Here is a 12,630-nt window from a genome sequence, read left to right on the forward strand (position 1 = left end):
TGAAACAACTTTATTTTGTTTTCTTAGCTTGTTCTTGGAATAACATCAGTGGCTCAATTTGTCGTATAGCAGATTAAAGATAAAAAATGAACTATTTTGGAGTTGGAAGTCCAACCGAGAACCAAACAAGTAGGAGTAGTGGTTGAGAGTGAGCGTGGTCATCAGGTCCCTATACTGTTCAACTAATAAAGAGATGTTCATATAAGGAAATCAGTCAATTGAAAAAAATTCATTAGGCCCAAATCTATGCATTTCACACCATCGTTGGGCCTGGGAGGGCATCGGTCCGCCCACCTATTGGGGAGCCAGGCCCAACCAATCAGAATGAGTTTTTCCCCACAAAAGGGCTTTATTACAGACATAAATACTTCTCAGTTTCATCAGCTGTCCGGGTGGCTGGTCTCAGACGATCCCGCAGGTGAAGAAGCTGGATGTGGAGGTCCTGGGCTGTCGTGGTTACACGTGGTCTGCGGTTGTGAGGCCAGTTGGATGTACTGCCAAATTCTCTAAAACGAAGGAGGCGGTTTATGGTAGAGAAATGAACATTCAGTACGAGGTGGTCTATTGTCTTTGTGTCGCTGAGCATGTATTCTGGGTGTGTGTACTCTGCGTGTGTGTTAAGGGTTCAAACCCTCAACATGGGAAATATGTTGAAGTCTCTCTGGGGGTTGGTCTCTCTCGTTCTCTTTCGTCGTTCTTCACCCACACACCAATCCGTTTGACTGTGGAGTTCAACTGGGCATTTTCATAGCTTCTGTTTCCCATAGATGCGATGGCTTTGAGTTTGCGTATCAGGGATGTTTTTTTGAATGTTGTTTTCTCTACCAACAGCTCTGGTGGATATTCCTGCAGTCAGCATGCCAATTGCACGCTCCCTCAACTTGAGACATCTGTGGCATTGTGTTGTGTGACAAAACTGCACATTGTAGAGTGGCCTTTTATTGTCCCAGCACAAGGTGCACCTGTGTAATGATCATGCTGTTTAATCAGCTTCTTGATATGCCGCACCTGTCAGGTGGATGGATTATCTTGGCAAAGGAGAAATGCTCACTAACAGGGATGTAAACAAATTTGTGCACAAAATGTGAGAGAAAGAAGCTTTTTGTGAGTATGGAAAATGTCTGGGATATTTTATTTCAGATCATGAAACATGCGACCAACACTTTACATGTTGCGTTTATATTTTTGTTCAGTATAGATGCAGGGGTGTGGAGATGGGTGTATCGGGGTGTCTTCTGTACACAACACTCCAGCAGGCCCAAAGGCGTATCATGCAGAATTAATTTCGTGCTGCTTAGTGCCCAATGCTCTTGAAAATATGATTTGTGTAAAGGCATTGATATGCTAATCCAGACAAGTCGCTCCCCGCATATGAACAAATCCAATTAAACTGTTTTATTATAACGGGAAACCTCTCCTCGCCTGACTGCCCCCAGTCTCCGCCCACCCGCTGCCTGTCAATCATGCTTAAAGGGAAGGTCGGTGACTCAAGTGTCCACACTGTCACTGGCATGTCTGGACTGGATCTGTATTAGGGAAAATATCACAATTTTACTGGTGCCAAGACAATGCATTAGTATTTTTGCTCTTAGAGCTCCTGTTGTCAGGTGCACATGTCCCAGATTTTTCCCTGTTTCTTTGTATTTATCTATAGCTAAACTCCCCTTCTGGATATGTTGACATGCTGCTCTTATGGATTCCTTCCTCAAAGAAATGGAAAGAAAAATAAGTCGTATACACTAAGTGTACAAAACATTAAGAACACCTGCTCTTTACATGACATTTGACTGACCAGGTGAATCCAGGTGACAGCTATGATCCCTTATTGACGTCACTTCTTAAATCCACTTCAATCAGTGTAGATGAAGGGGAGGAGACAGGTTAACAAAGGATTTTTAAGCCTTGAGACATGGATTGTGAATGTGTGCCATACCTCTTTAAGGAATACCTGGAATAGTATAAAGTAATCCTTCTACCCCCCATAAAACAAAAAAAAGTGGTTGTCCCACTGGCTATCATAAGTTGAATGCACCAATTTGTAAGTTGCTCTGGATAAGAGCGTCTGCTAAATGATGTAAATGTAATTCAGAGGGTGAATGGGCAAGACAAAATATTTGTCTTTGAACAGGGAATGGTAGTAGGTGCCAGGCGCACCAGTTTGAGTGTCAAGAAAGTGCAATGCTGCTGGGCTTTTCATGCTCAACAGTTTCCTGTGTGTATCAAGAATGGTCCACCACCCAAAGGACATCCAACCAACTTGACAAGCATTGTAGTCAACATGGGCCAGCATGTTCTGAGGGCAAAAGGGGTTCAACTCAATATTAAGGTGTTCCTAATGTTTTGTACACTGTGTACATTGACATTTACTCAAGCAGGCTTTCTAGTTTATGGACAGAAGGTGGCCATAGTGACATCCCCGTGGCCGTGCAGGCCCTCTCGCCTGCCATAGGAGGCCACATTAAAGGGGGGTGTCGTGACGTTTTACCGCAAAAAAAAACATTACATTAAATCGTAACTGAATAAAAGGGCTACTTGTTTAGCATCCCTGTTGACATGTTTTATGGGTCTGACTCCTTCAGGGGCTCCCTAGATCTGTATTACAGGAACACAGAGGTTGCTGCTGCTGGGGCCCAGGCTAGCCTGCTTTATGGTTGTCTCTAGCTCACAGGACTGAGATGTAAGGACTGAGGATGGTCTGTCCTTTTTATTGATCAAGTGATTAAAGCAAAGGCTACAGATTTTAGTTATTTCGATAAGGACATATCTCAGATTTGTTGGGTTATGAAGATGAGTGGACTGGAATGTTTTGCGTTCTGTGTTTTTATTAGGTAGGTCTACTCAGAAGATTCCTGGTTGACTGACGGCATCAAGGACAATTCGGTAGTGAATCTGTTTCTCGTGTATTGTCCTTTGTTTGTCTGAGCAGGAGATGACCCTGGAGGAGAGGGTGCTGATTAGTGACCTGAATAAGTGCGACTTTCGGGAGCTCCACACCATGCACAAGGAGAAGGTGGAGGCTAGGAAGGCCATGAGCAAAGAGGAGAAACTGGTCAGTGGAACTCAGACAAAACATAGGACCATTACTCAAGGTAGAGCTAAAGGATTACTTCATTATTGGATTGAGTGTAATTGCTATGGATACACTATTGTGAGAGCGAAGGGGGTTCATAGTAAAGTCTAGTTGATATCAAGCAGGCATTATTGTCATACCTGATAACCAATATATATTTCATTCCAGGTGATGAAAGAGGCCAACCAGAAGATAGTGGAGGAGTATGGCTTCTGTATGCTGGACCACCACCGGGAACGCATCGGCAACTTTAAGATTGAGCCCCCAGGTCTCTTCCGAGGGCGGGGGGAGCACCCCAAACAAGGCATGCTTAAGAAGAGGATCCAGCCGGAGGACGTCATCATCAACTGTGCAAAGTGAGACTGGCTCAGAACATGACTGGCTAGTAAAGGGGAGGTTACAGAATAGAAAAGGGTTAATAAAAGGGAAGGTTAATGCCCGGAGAAACACTATGGAACAGTCCCACAACAGGTTTGGATGTTCCAATATTCATCCCCTCAATACGGTTTAGTAGTAGTATCTAGAGGAAGACCACAGTATGGTTGTTTTCCACACTACTTTACTCCTCTAAGACCTGTGTCTCTTGTCATTATGATCCAAGTCAGTGATTAGACTCCCAGTCTAAATTAGTGTCTGCTAAAGGCTGATTTATACCCGACGGAGACGGACCCTACGGAGCGTAGCTGTGTCGTAATGTTGTTTTTCGTCACCAAAGGGGCGACTCCTTGTAGTGCGCTCCAACATTTGACATACTTCCGTGCCACATGAAAATTGTAATGTTCCGTATCACTCCTTGCATAGCCGTGGGGCCAGTGTTGTGTAGGCAATGACGTTCACTTGGTTCCTTCAAAACATGACATTCTATTTTTAGCTGATATGATAGTGAATACATTCAAGCAGCATATTAAACTGGGATAACGTTGTAGGTTACACCTGCAAGTATAGACATTTTTGCCAGGGCATATTTGATTATAAATCTGATTATTTCATGGGAAGCTAATCTACTTCAGAATCACTTCAAGATTGATGTCTTGGTTTAGCTTGGCATTAAATAAGCAGCCTATTTTGCATTGATAACCAAATATAATCTCAGCGACTGCTCAAACCTTCAAAAATATTCAAAATTCCCCATAAAGAAAATATGCGCATTTTCCCACCAGTGGTTTGTTTCCACCAAACTGACTTGTTGCATATAAAATCAGTGCGTGATGACAGTGCACACAATGTAATTTTTCGCATACGTTTTCATGTACCGAATAAAAATCTAAACTTCAATGTGTTTCATCACATTTTCAACTCTACCGATATTTTAGTCACAAACTGTTGCGTTAAATAGCATATGTGCGGCAACAGGTCACAGATAGTGTGTGTAGGCTAGTTTACATGATGAGATTGTTATGGATAAGGGCGAGAATATTTTTATTTGTCAACCATCGATCATCATGCCACCAGAATAAGACCCTTGATATTTATATCAAGCTCATCCTCGTGCACTTTCACTACCCTGTGAAGTTCATTTATTTAATCTTTAGTGTAATAAACTGCGTGGTTTCCCGAGTCGTAGTGGGAGGACCACACACCATATCATTGCGTGAATCGAAGTTTACTTTGATATGGTCATTATATCAATATTTACGCATTAAGGCATTTTCACCGCCATTTATCGCATAATACATTTTACCGACACAAAAAGATCCCACCATGTCAAACAAACAAATGATCTGTCTGCATTTATATCATTTTAACTTACTGTTTTCATCACAGCTGTTGTGATTTTATTTTGATACTGTATAAAAACAGTGGATGGAAACATGGTTTGATAATAACAATTATGATATTCTATTTTTAGCTGATATGAGAGCGAATACGTTGAAGCAGCGTCTCAAATAAGGATAATGTTGTAGAATATAAGAATATTTGCCAGGGCATATTATTTAATTTTGTGGGAAGCTAAAAGACTAGCTATCTTGCCGTGTTCAGCCAACTTGCTAGTAAGGGAAGATGAGACTTCTTTTGCTTTCACCACAAATGAGAAGACGACAAGAAAATCTCTGTCCCCCCCTTGTGAATGTTAATTTTTGGGAGTCTGGACCAGCGAGGTATTATGTTACCGAAAGGTACACGTTGCAAAAAAATATCAGACTCCAACCAGCGCATGCATGAGCGTAGATCTACGCATGTGAATCTTGTAGAGGGCTTTAGGATCAAGCACCGCAATAGTCAGGGTTAAAGTTGAGCCCCTGTGTAATAGTCTTCTAGTTAACAGTCACAAAGTCATAAACCTTGCCTATTTCTACAATTTCTCTTAAAATCTCATTTTAAATCTAACCCTAACCTTAAAGGGAAACGTCACAATTGTTCAACTTCATACTCATCACCACCCCAACATCAACATATGTGAAAATGTTTTGTAGTAAAAAATGTGATTTTGACCAATTGTGATTAGGCGTTGTCTACTAATTGACTGATGCCATTGGAAACACTTATCTTTCTCTGTTTTTTTTACTACAAATCATAAAGGCACTATATATACAAAAGTATGTGGACACCCCTTCAAATGAGTGGATTCGGCTATTTCAGCCACAGCCGTTGCTGACAGGTGTATAAAATTGAGCACACAGCCATGCAATCTCCATAGACAAACATTGGCAGTCGAATGGCCATACTGAAGTGCTCAGTGACTTTCAACATGGCACAGTCATAGGATGCCACCTTTCCAACAAGTCAGTTCGTCAAATTTCTGCCCTGCTAGAGCTGCCCCGGTCAACTGTAAGTACTGTTATTGTGAAGTGGAAACGTCTCGGCGCAACAACGGCTCAGCCGCGAAGTAGTAGGCCACCCAAGCTCACAGAACGGGACCGCCGAGTGCTGAACCGCGCATGGCGTAAAAATCGTCTGTCCTTGGTTCCTCCGAATTCCAAACTGCCTCTGGAAGCAACATCGGCACAATAACTGTTCGTCGGGAACTAAATTAAATGGGTTTCCATGGCCGAGCAGCCGCACACAAGCCTAAGATCACCATGCGCAATGCCAAGCGTCGGCTGGAGTGGTGGAAACACGTTCTCTGGAGTGATTTAATCATCTGGCAGTCCAACGGATGAATCTGGGTTTGGCGGATGCCAGGAGAACGCTATCTGCCTGAATGCATAGTGCCAACTGTAAAGTTTGGTGGAGGAGGAATGCTGGTCTGGGTGTTTTTCATGGTTCAGGCTAGGCCCCTTTGGTTCCAGTGAAGGGAAATCTTAACGCTACAGCATTCAATGACATTCTAGACGATTCTGTGCTTCCACCTTTGTGGTAACAGTTTGGGGAAGGCCCTTTCCTGTTTCAGCATGACAATGCCCCAGTGCACAAAGCGAGGTCCATACAGAAATTGAAATGTCCCGTATGTCTAACCTTAAATTAAGACCAACAAGCTAATTCTTGTTTTCATGAATTTTTAACTATGATATAGACTTCTGACTTTGTGGCTGTTATCTAGTGGAAACCCTGTGACGCCGTCTCATGCCTACAGTATCAGACCCTTGATCTCTTTACCCCCCTCCCTTAGAAAGTCTTGTATCCCAGAACCCCCTGCTGGTCACCACTGGAAGGAGGTTCGCCATGACAACACGGTGACCTGGCTGGCCAGCTGGACTGAGAATGTTCAGGGCTCCTGCAAGTATGTCATGCTCAACCCCAGCTCCAAACTCAAGGTATGAGGCATGACATAGAGCACAGGTTTTCAAATATTACCCTACGAGCTCCGGAGCCTTCTGATTTTATTTTCTACCTGATAATTAATTGCGCCCACCTGGTGTCCCAGGTCTAAATCAGTCCCTGATGAAAGGTGAAGAATGTGGAGGGGAGGGAAACGGTGCAAAAAAAAACAGTGCAACTGGCTTCAACGTCCAGATTTGAATTTGAGGAACATGGGGTCAAACCACACAAACATATGCACTCTGCGTGGTGCAGTGACTGCAGACAATTGTTGTCCTAAATAACCATTCCCATATACAGTGCCTTAAAGTATTCATACCCCTTGACTTTTTGTGTTACAGCCTGAATTCAAAATTGCTTAACTTTGTTTTTCTCACCCATCTACACACAATACCCCATAATGGCAGTGAAAACATGTTTGCAAATGTATTAAATGAAATGCTGAAATATCTCATTTACATAAGTGTTCATACCCCTGCGTCACCTTTGGCAGCTATTAGTTGTCAATCTTTTTGGGGAAGTCTCAAAGAGCGTTCCACACCTGGATTGTGAAACATCTGCCCATTTTATTATTTTCAAGCTCTGTCAGATTGGTTGTTGATCATTGCTAGACAACCATTTTCAAGTCTTGACATAGATTTAAGTCAAAACTGTAACTTGGCCACTCAGGAACATTCACTGTCTTCTTGGTAAGAAACTCCAGTGTAGATTTGTCCTTGTGTTTTAGGTTATTGTCCTGAAAGGTGAATTAATCTGGAAAGCAGACTGAACCAGGTTTTCCTCTAGGATTTTGGCAGTGCTTAGCGCCATTCCGTTTCTTATTTATCCTCAAACTCCCCAGTCCTTAATGATTACAAGCATCTTGTTACGTTACAGCCTTATTCTAAAATTGATTTAAATTGTTTTTTTCCCTCAACATTCTACAAAAAATACCCCATAATGATATGCATTTTTTTTTTCAAATGTATAATTTTAATATGGCATTTACATAAGTATTCAGTCCCTTTACTCAGTATTTTGTTGAAGCAGCGATTACAGCTGAGTCTTCTTGGGTATGATGCTTCAAGCTTGGCGCACCTGTATTTGGGGAGTTTCTCCCATTCTTCTCTGCAGATCCTCCTGAAGCTCTGTCAGGTTGTATGGAGAGCGTTGCTGCACAGCTATTTTCAGGTTTCTCCAGAGATGTTCGATCGGGTTCAAGTCTGGGCTCTGGCTGGGCCACTCTGACATTGAGACTTGTCCCAAAGCCACTCCTGCGTTGTCTTGGCTGTGTGCTTAGGTTCGTTGTCCTGTTGGAAGGTGAACCTTCGCCCCAGTCTGAGGTCCTGTGCGCTCTGGAACATGATTTCATCAAGGATCTCTCTGTACTTTGCTCCGTTCATCTTTGCCTTGATCCTGACTAGCATCCTAGTCCCTGCTGCTGAAGAACATCCCCACAGCATGATGCTGCCCCCACCATGCTTCACCATAGGGATGGTGCCAGGTTTCCTCCAGACGTGACGCTTGATGTTCAGGCCTAGGAGTTCAATCTTGGTTTCATCAGACCAGAGAATCTTGTTTCTGCAAAGTGCTGCAAAGACTGTTGTCCTGTTGGAACTCTAGAGCTCTGTCAGTGACCATCGGGTTCTTGGTCACCTCCCTGACCAAGGCTCTCTTCCCCCGATTGGTCAGTTTTGGCCGGGCGGCCAGCTCTAGGAAGAGTCTTGGTGGTTCCAAACTTCTTCCATTTAAGAATGGAGGCCACTGTTCTTGGGGACCTTAAATGCTGCAGAAATTTTTTGGTACCCTTCCCCAGAACTGTGCCTCGACACCATCCTGTCTCTGAGCTTTCCGAATGCACTCTGTAAACTTGATCTCCACTATATAAAAAGCATCTAAACATTGTCTTCTATTTCTTTTAGACTAGCGTTTGGTTTTCAACAGCAGAGATTTGTATAATTCTTACTGTCTGTTTCTGACATTTGCAACATTGTTTCAATATTGTAATTCGATATCCAGTTCTCCCATAGTAATGAACGTGTCGGGATGAGACATGCAAGCAGCTTTTCTCAGCCAGTCGAAGTTAGAAATGTCAATATAAAACAGGTGAAACTAATGGAAATTGAACTAGTTTGCTGTCTTTCCAGCTACAGTTTTGAAGTGATTGTGTTAGCTGTGTTGTTGGCTAGCTTCTCTGAACAACAGTGTCCTGACGAGAGAGCACATTCTCTGTGCCAGGCAAAATCATACATCATTAGCTCATTGTTATGGATCTATCCAAATAAATGTCACTAGAGAACATCTTAAACAAATGCAGCTATACTGAACAAAAATATAAACACAACATATAAAATGTTGGTCCTATGTTTCATGAGCAGAAACTTAAAATCCCACCAGAAAATCATGCACACAAAAACCTTATCTCAAAGTTTGTGCACAAATTTGTTTGCATCCCAGTTAGTGAGCATTTCTCATTTGCCAAGATAATCCATCCACCTGACAATTGTGGCATATCAAGAAGCCAATTTTAAACATCATGATCATTACACAGGTGCACCTGGGGACAATAAAAGGCCACTCTAAAATGGGCAATTTTGTCAACACAATGCCACAGACGTCTCAAGTTTTGATGTAACGTGCAATTGGCATGCTGACTGCAGTATTGTCCACTAGAGCTGTTGCCAGAGAATTGAAGGTTCTACCATAAGCCACCTCCAACGTTGTTTTAGAGAATTTGTCAGTACGTCCAACCGGCCTCAACCGCAGACTACGTGTATGGCGTCGTGTGGGCTACCGGTTTGCTGATGTCAACGTTTTGAACAGAGTGCCCCATGGTGGGGTTGTGGTATGGGCAGGCATAAGCTACGGACAACAAACATGTTTGCATTTTATCGATGGCAATTTGAATGCACAGATACGTGACGATCCTGAGGCCCATTGTAGTGCCATTCATCCTCCTCCATCACCTCATGTTTCAGCATGATAATGCACTGCCCCCTATCGCAAGGATCTGTGCACAATTCCTGGAAACTTAATGTCCCAGTTCTTCCATGGCCTGCATACTCACCAGACGTGTCACCCATTGAGCATGTTTGGGATGCTCTGGATTGACATGTACGACGTGTTCCAATTCCCGCCAATATCCAGCAACTTCACACAGCCATTGAGTGGGACAACAGCCTGATCAACTCAATGCGAAGGAGATGTGTGGCGCTCCGTGAGGTAAATGGTGGTCACACCAGATACTGACTGGTTTTACGATCCATGCCCCTATTTTTAATGAATTTATTTAAATTGCCTGATTTCCTTAAACTAAGTCAGTAAAATTGTTGCATTTCTATTTTTGTTCACTATACTTTGCTGTTATTCTGGTTGCATTGTTTGACGTGACTGGAAGTTAGCCGTACTTGGCTAGCTAGCAAGCAATGGATAAGAACGTTGCCAGCCAGTATGGCAATGGAACATTTAGAACAAACGACTGGATACTAAAGTAGATACAAAAATATTTAATGACTGGGGCCTGTCTCTGGCAACCGAACCGATAGAACGAACGACCAGACGGCTTTGGTAGGAACATTAGATTTGTGGATGAAATAGTATGAATTAATAAATTACTGTTTTTTTTTTATGACTATGTCAATCATTATTTGAATATGTAGATAATGCCCTCCAAGCCGGTGTTTGGAGCATTTATTGGCAGTTTGCCACCCATGCCAATATATCCTCCAAACCCCGGCTTCTTGGGCATTATCACTTAGGGTGCGTTCGTAAATTCACTCAGGAGTGCGCTCTCGCGTTTGTAAATTCAGAGCATTGTCAGATTATCCGTTTGTAAATTCGGAGCGTTTCGCTCTCGGAGCGTTCAGAGCGCACACTGGACGCTCTGGCCGAGGAGTAGGGTTGCATAGAGCGTTCTGACCTCACAACGGCAGTCAAGCACCCAAGCTAACTGGCTAAAGTTGGCTAGCATGCTAGCTACTTCAACACAAATGAGAGAACACCTCATTCTTTCTTGCCCTAGCAGAGCTGGTTAGGCTGTTTTCATGTTATCTAGAGCGTTGGTGACTGTGCTGCTGGCAACAATTTAATTAGGTTTACTGACAACGATCATATTCAACGGTTGTTGTGCGTTCGTAAATTCATCAGATATTCTGCGCTCTGGCACACTGACTTGCGCAACCGTTTGTTTGTCCAGACGAAACCAGTCTGTCAGAAGTTGCTAGCTCAGGTCTAAATTCTGAAACTAAATATCACAAAACATCTTTGCTTTGATTTTAAGCCTCAAAATACAACTAGCTTAGCTAACAGCTAAATGTTTGTTTTAGACTTTGGTATAATTGTAATTCTATTTGAGGCTTCACATGTTGTCATGGACAATATTAATGTTATTTCCAACAACCAATGAGCAACTGCGCCGTAAATCCAGCTGCATATTGAGTTTGGCAAAGATATGGCCTTTCGGCAAAGACATGGAGTGGAATGTTAGCTAAAAAGACTGGTACCCAGTCTAGACATTCAATCCCATCCTGGATCAACATCCCTGTTGCCTAAATTGTTTTGTGCGTAATTCTTTTTGATAAGTAAAATTAAATTTGTTATTTATACTTTTTTTTAAATAGCGCACCCTGTGTGCACTTCCGGTAATACCGTATACCCTGGTATGGTACAGAAATGGTATGAAAATCTGGATACCATCCAACCCTAATGTTTTGGAATATTTTTATTCTGTACAGGCCATTAAACTGTTTTAAAGTCACCCATTGGCCTCATGGTGAAATCCCTGAGGTTTCCTTCGCCTCCGGCAACTGAGTTAGGAAGGACGCCTGTATCTTTTGTAATGACTGCATGTGTTGATACACCACTCAAAGTGAAATTAATAACTTCACCATGCTCAAAGGGATATTCAATGCCAGCTTTTTTTATCAATGGGTGCCTTTCTTTGCGAGGCATTGGAAAACCTCCCTGGTATTTGGGGTTGAATCTGTGTTTGAAATTCACTGCTCGACTGAGGGACCTTACAGATTGTATGTGTGGGGTACAGAGATGAGGTAGTCATACAAAAATCATGTTAAACACTATTGTAGCACACAGTGAGTCCATGCAACGTATGTGACTTGTTAATCAGATTTTTACTCCTGAGCTTATTTAGGCTTGCCATAACAAAGGGGTTGAATACTTGACTCGACATTTCAGCTTTTCATTTTATATCAATTTGTAAAAATGTCTAAAAATATAATTCCACTTTGACAATATGGGCTATTGTGTGTAGGCCAATTTTAAATTCAGGCTGTAACACCACAAAATGTGGATGTGAATACTTTCAGAAGGCACTGTAGAAGTCTGCGAACGAGAGGTGTATGTGTTTTGTATGTCTTCGGAGCTACTAAATTCCTTAACTTACGAGCAGAATGTTAATTGTTGACTAGTAAGAATGGAGGATAGGCTACCTTTGTTTGTGTGTGCGCAGTTGTAAGAATCTAACCGATTTCCATCAATTTAGTTTAACGGAACCTCTACTTTTCAGAAAGCACAAGTCATTTGTTTGCCTACAATATCTCCAATGCCACAAATAGTGGTAGCCTTGTGGCATTTTTATGGGTAACCCAAGGCTAGTTGTTAGTCTCTCCCATTGTCCTAAACAATGTTTATAAGATATATAGTTGATGGCCATGACTTTCCATTCATTCAAACATGCACAGATTGCCGTAGAGTGCATTTACTGGCTTCATACAGTCAGGAAAAAGACTCTCAATTTCATCTCGAAATTGCTTCAATTATTTACATAGATTCTGTTTGTACACTGCATGGCCATTATGATTAGGTTCCGCAGCTGTTGAAATGTTTAGTTTTTTTGTCATAGTTCGGAGTGTGTTGTAATTGTA

The 12,630-nt window shown here is 42.3% G+C and overlaps 1 protein-coding gene across 3 annotated transcripts in view; it reads left to right on the forward strand.

The window, feature by feature from the left end:
* Positions 1–12,630, forward strand: part of LOC121531832 (DNA topoisomerase I, mitochondrial) — a 35,569-nt gene that overhangs the window by 14,332 nt on the left and 8,607 nt on the right. For all 3 annotated transcript variants that reach the window (XM_041837319.2, XM_041837318.1, XM_041837317.2), the window contains exons 10-12: positions 2,927–3,049; positions 3,239–3,426; positions 6,621–6,765. In XM_041837319.2, coding sequence (XP_041693253.1) covers positions 2,927–3,049; positions 3,239–3,426; positions 6,621–6,765 — 456 coding nt within the window. The remainder of the gene's footprint in view (positions 1–2,926; positions 3,050–3,238; positions 3,427–6,620; positions 6,766–12,630) is intronic.

The sequence above is a fragment of the Coregonus clupeaformis genome, chromosome 19, assembly GCF_020615455.1.
Source record: "Coregonus clupeaformis isolate EN_2021a chromosome 19, ASM2061545v1, whole genome shotgun sequence".
NCBI lineage: Eukaryota > Metazoa > Chordata > Actinopteri > Salmoniformes > Salmonidae > Coregonus > Coregonus clupeaformis.